Genomic DNA, 15,896 nt, shown 5'->3' with positions numbered 1-15,896 from the left:
GATTCACTCCGGGGTCAAGGAACCGAGTTTATTAGAGTCCTCCACCGAGAACTCAAGCGGAGCTGAGCCTGGAAAGCTGACCAGCCTACACCACGACCACCTGGGGTGTAAGTAAATAATCTTTTCAATCAACCATTACGCCTCCGTGACTGATTCTAGCTTGAGCGTACTACTCCACCCCGCGACTTTTCTCCGGCCCCGCGTGCCCGGGCTGCCGGCCACAGCCCGCGTGCACACAGACGGGCCCGGCTCGTGCCCGGCGAGGATGGGACCGGGAGCCGGCCCGCACAGGGATCTGATCTCCAATCCCTCATAATACCATACTGCTAGTGTCTCTCCAGCTGAGAGATCTAGTCAGCTGACTGGGGCTCTGAGGTGTGGGAACACATGGAGGCTTTGGGACTGGCCACACATGCAAAAATTATGACGCGATGGGAACTATCCACAAAGTTATTCCACATTTTTAAGCAACAACTCTGTGGCTTATTTTCTGTTTTACTGTGCCATTAACTGAATGAATGTGTGTCCAGGTTACCACTTAAGACATGATTAACTGGATAATCACATGTTAAGTGTAACATCTGCCAGGGGCTTTAGAGACATATACCCTTTGGTAGTTTCTTAATGAGAATACACTAAGAGTTTTTAGCATCGTTTTTCAGTGGAAGCATTGCCTGTAGGTCCAAAAGAAGACCATTCAGCTTTTTTTCTATCTGCTTCTTTCCTTCCACAAATCAAAACAATTCATAATAACAATCTACTACTATCATAACAACCCTAAAGACCTAATGCTTATGTTATTTTTTCTCCACAAAATAGTCCTTTTTTTCTTCTGGGATGTGCTTGGAGACAGTAGTCACTTGCTGCAGATAATCTAAGGAGAAACTGGACACCCTTTCTAGGTGAAAGACACAGCTGAGAAACTTGCAAGAAATTAGAATTAGTGATCTAGTAGGACTGGTCTGTTAGAGATAACAACTATAGATCCAGTCCTATTAATTAATCTACTAAATTTTGTGCCTTCACTTACCATAAACATTATACCAAAGTATTTGTCTTCTATGCCAAATGGAGAAGAGCACTCTTGCTTCTCAAATTTTACAACTTGAATAATGGAAACAATTAACAGCAATGATCCTCCAATCTATTATCTTCTTTAAAAAAATCAGTTCAACTTTTAAATTTCCTTAAAAGTATCCAAATATTACTCACCTTTATAACTTTTTTATTTAAGTCTGTGGAGCAAGCTCTAAGACCAAAACCCAGAATGAGGGGTTTTAAGGTTTAAGAACATTCTTAAGAGGGATAACTAGAATACCAAATTTTAGTTCCCTTGTGATCTGAAACTACTGAAATACTAAACTTACTAAAAAGGTAAGAATTATAATAGAAGTGTACATTGATGCTTATAAATATATACTCAATACCACAGTAGTGAAATGAATCTGTTAAATAATCAATAAATGCAACTTGTTAATATGAGTAGGAATGGCATCAAACTAATTGGTTGCCACTGAATTTTTCATGATTTAAATTATTAATGAGCAACAATAGAAACAAGTATATGGTGCACAAAATAGGCCACATGCAACCTAACCGCTAAGACAAAATGGCTTGGTCAAGGTTAACAGATTATCTGACAAAATCTGATCTTCCCACACCTCAGCATACATCAGTCTCTCTCAATCTTTAGAATCAGTAGTGATCCAGATAATTTTTATTGCTTATCTCTATCCATAATTTTTCAAATTCCCTATTATACTGTCACCAAAACTATCAAGGGAATTAAGGAGGAGCAGTTCAGCGGCACACAATCTTTATATAGCAGCTAAGGGATGTTAGTGTGGACACAGTATGAAGAGACACTCTCAAGAATGGAAGAAATCACATGTGAATGAAAAAAACACAGTGGGAAGGAAATAAATTGGGGGAAAAGGTGTCATCTGCATTTCTCAGATACTGCAGAGTTAATGTTTTTATTCAGATTCACAGAAATGCTAAAAAGGAAAAAATATCTAACACTCCTGGGCTCTAGATCAGCAGTTTTCAACCTGTGGTCTATGTCTACAGGGTCTGTGAAAAATGACTGTGATCAATCAAAAGTATGTAAATACACATAGTTACATTCAAAGAAATTCAAAGAACCTCCATTCAAAAAAATTTTAGGGGTCTGCAAATGGAAAAAGGTTGAAAACCACTGCTCTAGATCAGACAAAATTGAAGTCCATGAATTTTGTCACTATCTTAAGGGGTGCACAATCAAGATCTCTTAACATCACTTTAAAACAATTATATCAGATTTGAACTTTTATAGGCACCTTTGAGGCTTTACCCACCTCTGAAAGATGTTTAACCAAACAATCTCAAACTAAAAACACCTTCATTTTTTTTTTTGCAAGTACTCACTACTGCTCTTTTTAGTCCCCAGCATCTGGCCATCTTCAAGAGAGTTTGAACCCACTGACGAACTATCTTGACTGTCTTGATGGGGTAGCTGAAGAAATCCTTCACTGGATTCTGAACGAGTTGGTGTAAGAGTCAGAGACTTCAGACGCTCTCGATTAACATCTTTTTTAGATTTTATCAACTTCCGCATTTTTAGAGTAATCCAGTTTCCCCTCCTAATATAAAAAAAATTAAATCCATTACTGAATTTATAATGCATTACTTTAATCCTTATACACTGTATAATTAAATAATATTTGCATGTGTATTTAACTACAGGATAAGGGTGTGCTGTTGCTCCCACTGAAGTCGAGGATAGTCTCATGATCCAGTTTGAATGGAAACAGAGCCAGGTCTTTAGCAAATTAAAATTTGTGTTTATGCTCATTTTCACAATATATTTGGCAGTACCTTCTTGGTGGAGATGGCTCATAAAATTTATACTGATCCATGATCTTTTCTTCCAATTTCTCCTTTTGCCGCCTCAACTCATTTAACTTGTCACTGTAAACAGAAATGAACCACAATTGATATTTCAAGAGTATGATTATATATCTGTATGCTTATATTATGTTGCATATTCTTTTACATTTTTTTATTACCTAAAAGCAGATTCTCTTTCAGGTGGGGAATAAACGGGAGCAGCATGTAAACTGCTAAGAAACAAGAGTTTCTAAATCATAAAGGAGGAAGAAAGGTAAAACAGAATTTATATATATAAAAAAAGTAATGGCTAAATAAAAAGATTTTTAAATCTTTTATGGGCCATCCAATAGATTTTAATATGGTTTCATATTGCACCTTATTCACACTGTGTCCATAAATGGATATAATAAATGAGTGTTTTAAAAACAGTGGGGTGAAAATATTGTAACTGTGTGCTGTAATGTTGTGGCAGGAAATGTATGAAACAAGCATTTTTTGTGATATTTTTTATTGGACCAACTGTATGGCTAGGAGAGAGGTTAGACATAGGGTGGCCATTGGTCCTGTCTTATATCAGACTGTCCTGTTTTTATTTAAACCGCTGTCCTGCCTGTCTCTAAATAAGGAACAGACTGCAAAAAGTCCTGGTTTTCACTTAATTGGTAGAAATACATGTCAACCAAAAGACAAGCTTTTCTCACGTCTGAGGAAGTCTGATATAATTCTAAGAAAGGGCAGGTTGTGCCCAAATGCTTGTTGTCTAACCTCTCTCCCAACAGTACAGTTGGTCCGATAAAAGATACCAGAAAAAAAAAAAAAACCTTGGCTGTTTTCATGGGAAGATCCAAAATCACAGTGATGGGGGTGCTGCCATGCCCACTTTGGCTGTATGGCACATGCACAGTGAAGAGAGGTCTTAGTTCTTAGCGCATGCGCCACACAGCCAAAGGGGGAGAGGTCACAATCCCTCATTGTGATCCTGGATGCCAGTGATCTCAGAACTCAATGGCATGTCAGCCTGGAGTCTGCATGGAGCCCCTGTTTTCAGCTCTGGAGCTTGCTACTGTCTGCTCTTCCCCTTCCTTCTCCCACATCATCCCCAAATTCAGCAGCAGGGGAAAAGAGGGTCTGAGCAGCAGCAGTGCACAGTCCCCAAGGTTCTGTGAAAGTAGGGGCTGAGTTGTCACTACTTACGCTGCTGCTCATCTTTCTCCTGCTACGGAATACAAGAAAGGGTGAAGGAGAAAGAGGAATAGCAAAGAGCAGCAGGCTCTGGAGCTGAAAACAAGGACTTTGGGCAGAGTCTGTGCTGCAAGCTCATGGAACTCACAGCACATGCAGAGCTTCACATCACTGATACATCGGTGAGTGATGCGCAATCAAAGCAAGGCGCAACTACACTGCTGCATGCCTCATTGCCACACCCCTGGCTGTTTTAGTAATGCACATTTCCTTTAGATGGCCTCTGAGGCCATCTACATGATAAACTTACCATGTTCCAGAACACTATCCTCAAGAACACTGGGCAGGCTGGAATTAGGATAGCTATATCCACATAGCACCAGAGGCAGGTTAATTGGTACCATCACTCAGTGGCAGCTGGCTCACTTGAGGTGCAGACAGAAGTGCAGCTCCTGGGTCCAACTCACGGTGATTCACAGAAATCACCATGAGTTAGTCCGACCCTCCCAATCCAACAGAAGTTAGCTGTTATATTGGGAGGGTGGAGGATCAGTTCCAATTTGGAGGTGATCCAGGGAGACAGGCTGTGTCTATCCCTGGCTCCATTCCCCCACCCCCAGCTCCACTGCTGTCTCTGAATGGGCAGGGGGAGAAGGCAAGGGAGGGAGGTCATTTTGGGGCTTTATCAGCCCTGTTGGAGTGGGGGGACAGGTAGATTGAAGCCCCCACAAAGGTGAGGGGCTCCAATCCACTGCCCACCCACTTCAGAAGGGCTGAGAAAACCCCAGAAGGGACCTCCCACCCCTGTTTTCTCCCCTTCCCTTAGAGAGAGAAGCTTGGGATGGGCTCTGCTGTAGCCAGAGCAGACAGAAATTAATGCAGTCATTCCAGTAGGGAGCAGCTTCATTTGAGCCCTCATACAATGAGGGTTAATTTCTTATGCAATTGGAGGGCTCTGCAGCTGTGCTCTTCTGTCTGGGCATGGCTTCAGCTTTCAAGGGGCTGATCACACAACAAATATAATTTCTGTCTGTACTTTCGAAGCAGTGCACGGAAATGGCGAAGACTGCTTCTGGTTCAGGGAGCAGCCTGCTTAACATGATTGAGGAGATTGTTTTAGAACACAATAAATGTACCCTGTAAACATGGCCAAAAAGAAGCAAAAATTTTCTGCTGGAAAAAAGCAACAAAAATATCAAAAGACCCTAGAATCTCTGATTGAATCATAGAAAGTAGGGCTTGAAGGACCCCCAGGAGGTTGTCTAGTCTAATCCTTTGCTCAAGGCAGGATCATCATTGTCTATACCATTCCAGATAGATGTTTGTCTTACATGGTCCTAAAAACTTCCGAAGATGGGGATTCTATAGCCTCTCTAGGAAATCTTTTCCAATGTTTAACCTTCATAGTGAGACAACACTTCCTAATATACAACCTAAATTTCCCATGTTGCAGTTTAAGAACTCGTCTAGTCCCATGCAGCACCAGACAATAGTCTATACCCATCCTCTTTAAAACAATCCTTCAAGTATTTGAGAGATTCCCAAAACTTTTCTCAGTCTTCTCGTTTTCAGACTAAATACTCCCAGTTCTTCCATCCTTTTCTTACAAGTCATGTTTCTAATAATTTTTTGTTGCTCTCTGCTGGGTTCTTTCTAAACTGAAGTGGAAGGATGAACCAATACTATTAATTAGGCGTTTATACCATAAATAAATATTGTTATGCTATTTTTTTTAGTTTAAAAAAAAAAAACAACTTTACAAATTTTTTAGATAAAACATAGCTAAAGAAATTGAGTTATATGTAAAGAAAAATTAGGGAAATAGGTTATTCTTGTACCAAATAAAAATGTAGAAGGTGGGTTTCTTTAATTTGCATCTATATTAACCCAACTGTAGTTGTCACAGTGTTGAACAGCAGTTTTCTAATTATTGGTACCCACATGTACTGTCTTTGTTCAACGTGGAAAAGATCCTTGCTTTCCATATTCTGCTCCAGTAACGTCCTATTCTGTAGCATTAGTGTCTGAATTTGATCCAGCAGGTGTCTGTTTTCTTCCTCCAGGTTTCCTTTAAGCTGGCTAAGCAACTGTTAAAATATATAAAACAGCACTTAAGTATAAAACTTAGCATACCACCTAATTTTCTGGAGTTATCTAGAAAACATTATCAGAATTTACAAAGAATTTAATGACCCAGACACAATAGACAGAAAAATAAAAATCACTTGATCAATGCGTGCCATGATAAAAAAAGTTCAATTGATATGCTAGGTAGATGGGCTAGTTAATTTAACTAGCATATCCATTTTAATAGAGAAGAAAATATAACAGTGGGAGTATAGGCTATTTCTGCCCCAATTTTTGACTATTGCCTATGGAGCATATAATACAATACAAACACACAAACAGTTTTCCTTCATTTTTATTTAAGTTTAAGCTCATTACGTCATTGCACCAAAACACTGGAGCCAAGGCAAAGTAAGTTACTTGTAGGGAAACTGAAGAAACTTTAAAGTTGTCTCTGTAACAAGGAATTCTGAAATTCCTTCTTTCTGCAGAGTCTCTTAAGAAAACGAAACAAAACAAAACAAAACAAAAAACCACCACTCAGTTGGAACTGGTATCCCTTGCCAGGCATACAACTTGCTAGATCAATCATAGTGAGGATGAAGACATTTTGGGGTTCTAAGATAATGCTCAGTTTCTATTGGAGCTGCTTCTACAGAACCCCTCCAGCACCTGAGTCTTGCTACACAACACACTGGTCTTCAGTCTGAGCAGCTCTGGTTTCTTTGGTTCCCAACCCTGCTTTTGACTTGTTACTGGAGTTCGGCTTGGGATTCTCCCTGCGGACCTGACTCCTGGGCTCCTGACCCTGGCTTGGCTTGCTCTTGGACTCTGCCCTGCGGATTACCCTTCAAAGGCTTCTGATTTCTGACTCTTGACCCTGGCTTAGCATTTGGTCCCCAACTTGTGGCTTCCAAGCCCTATCCCTGCAACTAACCAGTTCCACACCTGGCTCTATCGACTAGACTGGCTGGTATGGTACACAGTGACAATTCTTTCATTTTCCTACAGCAAGTTTCCCAGTCTTCCCTGATGATGTCCAAAAGAGAAATACAGGGAACAGCAAGTTTTGTTTCTGTTTTGACTGGAAAGGTTAGCTTCCATGCCTCCTTTCTCTGGGAGGTGGTCATTTCCTTCCTCCTCATGGTATCAGCAAGTCTGGGGCTTCAAGAAACTTTTCCTGAATGTCTATTTTGTAGTTCTGCTCTTGAAACTGAGAGTTCCCATTTCCTGGGAAAATGTGTCAATGTACAGGGAAGAGAAGGTGGAGACTTTTGAGGTTCTTTCTGGTTTTTGCCTTGTGTTTTCTGACCTTTTTATCTTTTTCAATTTATTTTCTGATTTTAAGTAACTAATTTCCATTGCTATCAGATAATCTTTTTTCTTATTTAGAACCATTTGCAACTAAGCTCACAACGCAGTGTAGGGGATGGGAAACAGCTTGTTGCCCCTGTATGATTACCACCTTCAGGTACGGAATTGGGTAATACTGGAGGGTAAATTCCTAGCAAGTGCCCATACTTTTCTTTTGTGAATGTGCGTCACCTAAATGGGCTAGACTCCTAGCCATAGACTCACCTGATCATGTATGCATCTGAGACAGAACCTCAGAGCTTTCTCCTTTTTTAAATGGACCAGAGAAGTGTTAGATGATTTTTTTGGAATAAATACTAAATAATTTCGGTTTGCAAGGAGGGTCCGGAATGCTCAATCCCTTTCTTTGTAGATTTTCTGGAGGAAACTTATTTGGTGTACAGCAAGTGACATGCTCCCAAACTGCCCCTTGGAATCTGATCCTCTGCAGTCAGAATAAGGATCCATATACTTTAAAAAAGTACAAACAGTTCTGCAGTTCTTGAATTACACTAGGTTGTAAACGTTCATAGCAACCATTTTTCAGAGGCATATAATTTTGTCAAATAAGGGTGGATTTTCACAGGGGATATCAAACGGTTCATCTTTGCCACTAAAATGATGACCTTTCTGACAAATTTCCAAGTGTGTATTCCAAAGCAAAGACGCCGTAAAGCAGCTCACAAAAACAGCTGTAAGAATTTACATAATGGGAATAACAAAGCATTTCAGCTGATCTTAGTTTAAGAAACAGCTGATGCATTTTGATTGAGATTTTCCAAAAAATCTGAGAATGAGGCAACAGCCTGGCCTGGAAAATTAGAAGCAAAGAAGTTCAAAATTTGACAAGATCTGAGAGTATAAAAATGAGACTATAAGTGCTGGACAGTTGTGACTATAGGTCAAAGTATTAGCAGCACCCAAGATATAAAACTGCACCATTCAAACAACAATACCAAACAGCAGCACCATGAAAAAGCTGGGTTCATTATTCTTCTTTGGCAATGTTTGTCTGCCAAGCAGATATATTAGTAAAATAAAAAGGCATGTACATCGCATAACATTATCTGAATTTAAAATGCTACAGTAACCAAAGTATTATCAGAAGACAGTAAAACTCTTAATTACCTCACACTGATTATTCAGTTTTGTAGATGTAATATCCAGTTGTTGGTACTGTTCTTTCAGTTTAGAAAATTCAGCTTCTAGCCGTGTTTGTTCTAATTTGGAATTGTTCAACAAGCTTTTCAAATTCTTATGGTCAGTTTGAAGAATTTCATTGTCTCTCAGAAGTTGACTGTATGTGTGATTGAGTCTGTAATTAAAAGAGGCACAGAAGAACATATGTAGATGAAGTAATATGCATTTATTACCACAATCCTCTTTAAAGTTTACACCTTCCATAATTCCATGTTATTTTTAAGACTGCTGATGAACATTTTTGGGGAAACTAGTGTACATATTAATTCATAGACTCTTATGACCAGTCAATTTAAAACAAAATATTCTAAACTTTGAAAATTTAGTTTTCATTGAGAAATGGGAAACATTATTTCTCAGAAATAATACAATTATATACTTTAAATTATGGGCAGTCTCCTTTTTTTCTTTTTAAAAATAAATATCTTTCATATATTAGCTTTCTTAAAAATACCTGGGAAAAAAACAAGTGCTGCTAGAAGTTTCTATAGTTAAAATAAGAAAATGATTTTTGTTAATAGGGTATATTTGGGATCCAATTCTTATATTAAGATAAAAGAGAATCAAAACAAAACAGCTTGTAAAGAAGTCAGCTAGACCAAGAGATTTGTTAACCATGACATATGGCTGTCATGAACTTAAAGGGTTCATGAGGCATCCTGTGTGGTTTTTTGAAGTTGTTTTGCTGATATGCCATATGTAGTTTCTACAGATAAACAGTATGAAGCTGTGTTCAGCCTTATTCTTATATCTGTAAGAATTGTGGTATTTGATATAAATGTAATTTTGATACAACTTTATATTATAGGCAAGAATGTTTTTAGTGGGGCAGTGATTAATTTAAGTGTTCCTCCTCTATTCATACTTGGAAGAGGCAACAGCTGAGAATTAGATTCTGACAGGAGCGTGTTTACTCAGGAATAGCCCCTTCATTGTGTAGACAATGAAAACTTCATATTTTAAAAAGATAAACTTTAACATAACTAGAACATGGGAATAGAAAGAGCATTTCCCACTTGGGGATGATCATATGAGAGACAGTATATATGATTAATATTCTTCATGTCTGAAAGGATACACATTCTCCTGCTAATTAGATCAGGAAAAAACTTTTAAGTCTAGTAAGCACCTTCTCCCTGAGGGGGAAGCAAGAAGTTATATGCATAGGGCAGGCTCCCCAAAATTCCAATGGGTGACATTGTAAATGGCCAAATAAAAAGCTATATGTAAGTCCTGCCTTGAAAGCAGGGGGTGGGGTCGCTAATCTTCCTGGGTACAAAGAAGTGTTGGTTGTAGTCGTGTTAGTCTCTAAGGACATAGGCAGACAAGATTCTTTGGGTAAATGTGACATCTTTTATTAGACCAACTCAATAGTTTTCCAACTGTTGAGCTGGTCTAATAAAAAATAAAACATTTACCCTGGGTACAAGGAAGGCTGTTGGCCCTCAGTAAAGGAAGCTGACAGGAGATGTAGGGGCTGTTTTCTAACTTGTTGATTTGAGTAGGAAATGCATTCTTGGATTTAAGTTGCAGGGTAAGAACAGGTTATTGGTCTGACTTTCTTCACCCGTTTATTCTTATGCCTTGTCTGTATGTGGTTACTGATTTCTTATGGTTGTTCTTTTTTTAATAATAAACCTTTTCTAACCCACTTGTCAGTGATAACTGTGATTCCAGAGCATTTGACCATATCAGTAAGCCTTTTCTAAGGAATTATATTTTCTGATCATATGAGTGGACAAGGGTATAATTCTTATAGCTGACAAAATTCCCTCTGGTAACAGCTGGCAACAATTGGGTGAGACTGGTAAGACTGAGGTGACATAAAGACAAGGAGTTGGCCTCTGGCACATCTCAGCTGCTTCTCAGTGGTCAAGCAGCAGACAGCAGGAAAGGGTTTGGGGCAGAAGGCAACTCTAAAGGTGTGAGAGCACCCCAGGAATGTGTCTTAGAAGCATATGTACCCACATCCAGGGTCAGGGTGCACGCACAATGGCATCAAGTTCTTTAGTCATCTAATGACCCACTTTTTTGTAAAAAAAAAAAAAAAAAAAAAAAAAAAAAAAAAAAAAGGTGACTAAAGTTAAGCTTCTATATTATATTTAGACTTCCACCTGACTTTTTCAACAATCATAAGCACCTAGAAGCCTCCTATAAGCAAACATACTGAGGATCTAATATTGTGTCTAAAGTGTGACATACAATGAATGATTCTGTTAACCCACTCTTGGGTACTGACTTCAAAGTATATTACATTTGTTTAAACAATAGACTATTCCTGTGAAAATGTAGGTGTTTTATTTAATATATTATTTAAACATTGATAACGTCAGAATTTTGCCATACCTATCATTTTCATCACGAAGTGTTTTGTACTCTGCTGCTACCTTTTCATGTTTTTCATTTTGCTGCAACATTTTCTCTTGTTCTGTCTTGAGCACTTTTTCCAGTTCTTCTAATTGCACTTTTTGTTTCAGCAACTGATTGTACCTGCAAACAAAGTTAACATAAAGGCTTTGTTTATATCTCCTAGAATTAATATGATTAAGAATTCAAATGTCATGGTCTTTTTTATCCCCAAGATATAAGATCTATTTTAATTATTGCAATTATACAAAGGAGTTTTCACATTATTAAGAACAATGGATTTTGAACTTCACACATGAGGCATTAACATACTAGATTACCTATCTTCTAGGTCCTTATGCTCCACCTCAAGATTTTTGTGTGCAGACTTGAGGCTTCCATGTTTGGCAATTAGAGATTCATATTCAGAAGCCTGACGTTCATGAAGATGTTCCAGTTTTTCATGATCTTTAACAAGTGAATCATACAGTGATTTCAGATCCTCCCGTTCCTTGAGAATGGATTCATTTTCATTTTCTAAAGCAGACTGCTGGATCAACAATTGTGCATTCTGATTCATAAGAGATGTACTTTGGGAATTAAGGGTAGAATTTTCAACCTGTAGTTATAAACAGATATTAGATATGGGTAGAAGAATAAAGTTCATTTGAATTTATTATTGCTGATAATGAAAGTAGGGAAGAGTATATTGTCATGAGTCGTAGGCTGCAAAAGACCTTCTAGGTCTTCTAGTTTATTACTCCTAATGAAGGACTGCAAGCTAATTATTTTCTTGGTGCATTTCATAAAATCATAGAAAATTAGGGTTGGAAGGGACTTCAGGTGGTCATCTAGTTCAACTCCTGAGTAAAATTTAATTTAGTTGTAAATATTTCTGTGACCTCACAAATGTCATTTTGCTAATTATTCTATTACCTAACAGCTTTCAAAGGGACTAGATTTTGCTAATAATAAATTGAAATGGAACATTTTACTTTAAAACTTTACAAACTGGTCTACATCTTCAGAGCTACAATTAAAGAAAGCACTTATGTATACGCTTGCATTACATTAGTCTCCATTGAGAAAAATACCAAAGCATATGAGTAACTTGAAAGTTCTACTTATATGCTTTCCAGAAGTGGCAGCAATGGGGGGAGGGGAGGAGCGGGCCTCCTCCCCCCAGGACCCAGGCCCAATCCCCACCCCCACCACCATGTCAGCCCTGAGCCCGCTCCTTCCATTCCCCCCGCACCGCTGTATTCACCAGGGCCTGCTGCTCCACCCCCCCAGCCGCCACATCAGGCCAACTTCTTTCCACCTTCGGGCCCACTCCTCCCCCACATCCCCCCCGTGTTGGGCCCGAGCCCACTCTTCCCCTCCCCCCGCTGCCATGGCAGGGAAGTGGGGAGCGGGGCCAGACCCTAAGTGGCAGGAGGGAAGCAGGGAGCAAGCCCGGACTGGAGGGTGGACACAGAATCCGTCGTCCCCCCCCCAGCACTGTCATTCTTGACAGGCAGTTGGCTAGTTTATTATAATTTTCCATGTACAGAATCTAATTATTGGCAGGTCATCTTAAATTTGTTCCTCCCTGTGGCGGAGCACCTTTGGGGTGCTTGCCACATGGCAGGGGCTGCAGTAGGCTGGGGCAAAGCCAGCAGGGAAGGCAGCCAAGTGAAGCCCCCGGATGTCATTTTAAAGGGGGAAGGTGCTTGGTGGAGCACCTTTGGGGTGCTCGCCACTTGAGGGCTCTCACAGGCTCTGAGGGGAGCTTGCTTTGGCGGAGCAGCAGGGAAAACTTCCCCCAGGTACCATTTTATGGGGGAAGGTATGTGGCAGGGCACTGTGGGTACCTGCCACTTTAAGACTGGAGCCAAGCAGCCAGCAGGTGCTTGATTGTGGTGGCCATTTTAGATCTCTGGCTGCCCATATAAACAGATCAGTTCCCTGCTGGCAGGCAGTAACATTGCCTAGCTGCAAGGCTGGTTGGAGCATCTTGGAGGTAAGGGAGATTGCTTCTCGGCCTCTTGAAGGCTCAGATCAGGTTAGCGGACGGGCCTAGGTCCAGCCGCTGCCTAGTAGGGCCTCGAGAGGCCGGGCGTCGGGAGCAGAGATGGCGGTGCAGACGATGACGAGTGCGATGAAGGAAATGGCGAGGCGGACGGAGGTCGGGGAGCAGAGGAGATCGGAGAGGACGGAGGTCGGGGAGCAGAGGAGATCGGAGAGGACGGAGGTCGGGGAGCAGAGGAGGTTGGAGAGGAGACAAGGAGACCCAGGAGAGAGCGGGGAGAGCAGTCGAACCATCGGAGGCGGCGAGCGGAACAAAGAAGGAGGTGAGCAGATGGCGGCGGCGGAGGGTTGGAGTATCGTAGGACGCCGGGGGAAGGTCCAGCTGGGAGCGGGGGGGAATGGGAAGACCCCCGAAGAGGGCGGACCGCGTCCGTTGGAAAGTGAAGGTGACTCTGGAGAGGGAAGGTTTTCAGGGAGCAAAGACTTTGAGCCGTTGGGACTTTATGTCTAAAATCTTGTTGGGAGTTCTGAAGGTGCAACCCGTAGACTTAGTCTGCGTGGTAGCATTCGATAACTATCGAGAGTGGCACGTGTCCTTTTGGAACGCAAAAGCATATAATGCTTTTTGGGATGCTCACGGGGCGGCCGTGGAGCGGGGAGAGCTGGAGGGGCTGAGGTTCGAGGTGGGCCAGAAGACGAGGGAACGAGCAGTGTATATAAAGATGTATACGGATATGGTGGAGGAGGGAGATGTGGTGAACTGGCTGGAAGCAAGGGTGCAGCGGGTGAAAATGGTGGAAAAGTGTTTTGACCGGTGGAGGGTTTGGATGGGGGGGTGGAGGGCACGAGTAATCTTACATGAAGAAGTGGGGAATCCGGGGGGTGTGAAGCACTTGCTACCAGTTGTGCGAATGGGGATGCATAAGGGTTACATTACATATAATGACCAGCCAAAGCTGTGTAGTAGGTGTGGGTTGGGGGGGCACTTGGCGGCGTTTTGTGCTTTAACAATTTGTTTTCGGTGTAGGGGGATGGGGCACAGGGCACAATTCTGCACTGAGAAACTGGTGTGCACGGGGTGCAAGCGAGAGGGGCACTTTCAACGAGATTGCCCGTTCTCGTATGCTAACAGAGTACAGCTACAAAAAGATCGTGGGGAACAGAGGGAAGAGGCGGAACGAGGGGATGGGGAACACCTGGAAGTGCGGGCGGAGGGGGAGATGACGGTAGAAATGGCGGAACGAGGGGATGGGGAACACCTGGAGGCGCGGGTGGAAGAGGAAGAATTGATAATAGAAGAAACACCTGAGGGGGAGGGAGGACGAAGACAACAAATTGAGGAAGCAGTATTGGGGTTGGTAGAGGAAGAGTTAGAAGGAGAGAAGAAGGGGCAGAAGGGAGAGGAGGAAGGAGGGGCAGAAGCTTTAAAACACCTGAGAGAGATGGTAGAGTGTTTGAGGGAAGCGGAAACACCTGAAGGGGGGAGCTGGGCGGAAGAAAAGGAAGCCCTGGAAAAAGGGCAGGAAGGGAGCTTAAAGAAAAGGAAAAAGCAAGGGGAGGTGAAAGGGGGTAACAAAAGAGTGGGAATGGAAACGGAAGGGGGGGATTTGGGAGAGATGGGGAAAGAGGGAGGAGGGAAAGGGGGACAAAAGAACAAAGGGAGGGAGGGAAGAGATGAGGAGGGGGGGCGGTATTTGAGTCCTGGAGCGGTGGAAGGGTTGGTCGTAACAACGGGAATATGGAGACAAGGGATGGTGTCTCCAGGGGATGGGTCTGAGAGCGAACTGGAGAGTGGGAGTGGGGTAGAGGGGTGAGGGGACAAAAGTGGGTGGTTTTGTTTGTTGGAAAAATTTGAAATGGCGGTGAGGATAGTTTCACTAAATGTGAGGAGTTTGTTAACAAGGAAAAGGTGGGAGAGGGTGGGGGGTGGTTAGAAACACTTGAAACGGATGTGATTTGTGTTCAAGAATGCGGGATAGGGTGGGAAAGGGGTTATGGGTTCCTGAGGAAACGTTGGGGAAAGGGGCAGTCTTGGTGGGCCGGGGCGGGAGGGACAGAGCGGCGGGGGTGGGTATTTTGCTGAATTGTATACGCACCGGCGGCGAAAGCTGAACGAAGGAAATTCTTTAGGAAGTTGGGGATATGTGGGGGAGGGGGAGGGAAGAAGGATGTCGTGGGGGACTTTAATTGCATTATAGAAGAAGGGGATAGGGAAGGGGGTGTTGGGGGTGGGCATTTGGACACTACGGGGAGATGGTTGAGTAATTGGATTCGGGAAGAGGGGTTGCAGGATGTGTGGGAGGGGGAGCGGGTGGGAACAAGGATGGATCCGAGAGGAAGAAGGGTGTCACGGACAGATTTTGTGTTTGTGTTAGGGGGGGTGAGGGTGGAGGGTAAGGAAACGGGAGAGGTGGGGTTTAGTGATCACAAGTGGCTGAGGGTGGATTTGCGGGTTGGGGAAGGGGGGGAGAGGAAGGGGAGTGTGGAGATTAAATACTAGGGTGTGGGGGATACGAGCGGGTGTGTGGGGCTTTTGGGAGGGAATATGGGAGGTGGAGGACAACGAAGGCTCTTTTCAAGTCAAAATGGGAGTGGTGGAGAGCAACAAAAGAGAAAATTCAAAGGTGGTTTATACGAGTGGGGAAGCAGAAGGTGTGGGGAAGGAAAAGGGAATTGGGGAGACTACAGGGGAGGGTGCAGGATTTGGTTCGGGAGGCGATGGGGGAAGGATGTGAAGCAGGAATTGGGGGAGGCGAAGCGGGCAGTAGAAGAGTGGTTTCGGGGGAGGGAGAGGTTGTTTTTGGCACGGGCACCGTGGGTAGGGGAGGGGGAGGAGTGGGGAAAATACTTTGCTGAGAGGGTAAGGA

The 15,896-nt window shown here is 42.5% G+C and overlaps 1 protein-coding gene across 6 annotated transcripts in view; it reads right to left on the bottom strand.

Moving 5' to 3' along the window:
- The window catches only part of CCDC88A (coiled-coil domain containing 88A), a 209,248-nt gene that overhangs the window by 25,824 nt on the left and 167,528 nt on the right, over positions 1–15,896 (bottom strand). For all 6 annotated transcript variants that reach the window (XM_006021570.3, XM_006021573.3, XM_006021571.3 and 3 more), the window contains exons 20-25: positions 11,361–11,638; positions 11,020–11,163; positions 8,602–8,788; positions 5,995–6,140; positions 2,857–2,949; positions 2,407–2,621 (exon numbers count right to left, since the gene is read on the bottom strand). In XM_006021570.3, the coding sequence (XP_006021632.1) occupies positions 2,407–2,621; positions 2,857–2,949; positions 5,995–6,140; positions 8,602–8,788; positions 11,020–11,163; positions 11,361–11,638 (1,063 nt within the window). The remainder of the gene's footprint in view (positions 1–2,406; positions 2,622–2,856; positions 2,950–5,994; positions 6,141–8,601; positions 8,789–11,019; positions 11,164–11,360; positions 11,639–15,896) is intronic.

The sequence above is a fragment of the Alligator sinensis genome, unplaced genomic scaffold (genome assembly GCF_000455745.1).
Source record: "Alligator sinensis unplaced genomic scaffold, ASM45574v1 scaffold432_1, whole genome shotgun sequence".
Taxonomy (NCBI): Eukaryota; Metazoa; Chordata; order Crocodylia; family Alligatoridae; genus Alligator; species Alligator sinensis.
The sequence above is the reverse complement of the archived record's forward strand: the minus strand, read 5'-3'. Positions and strand labels throughout refer to the sequence as shown.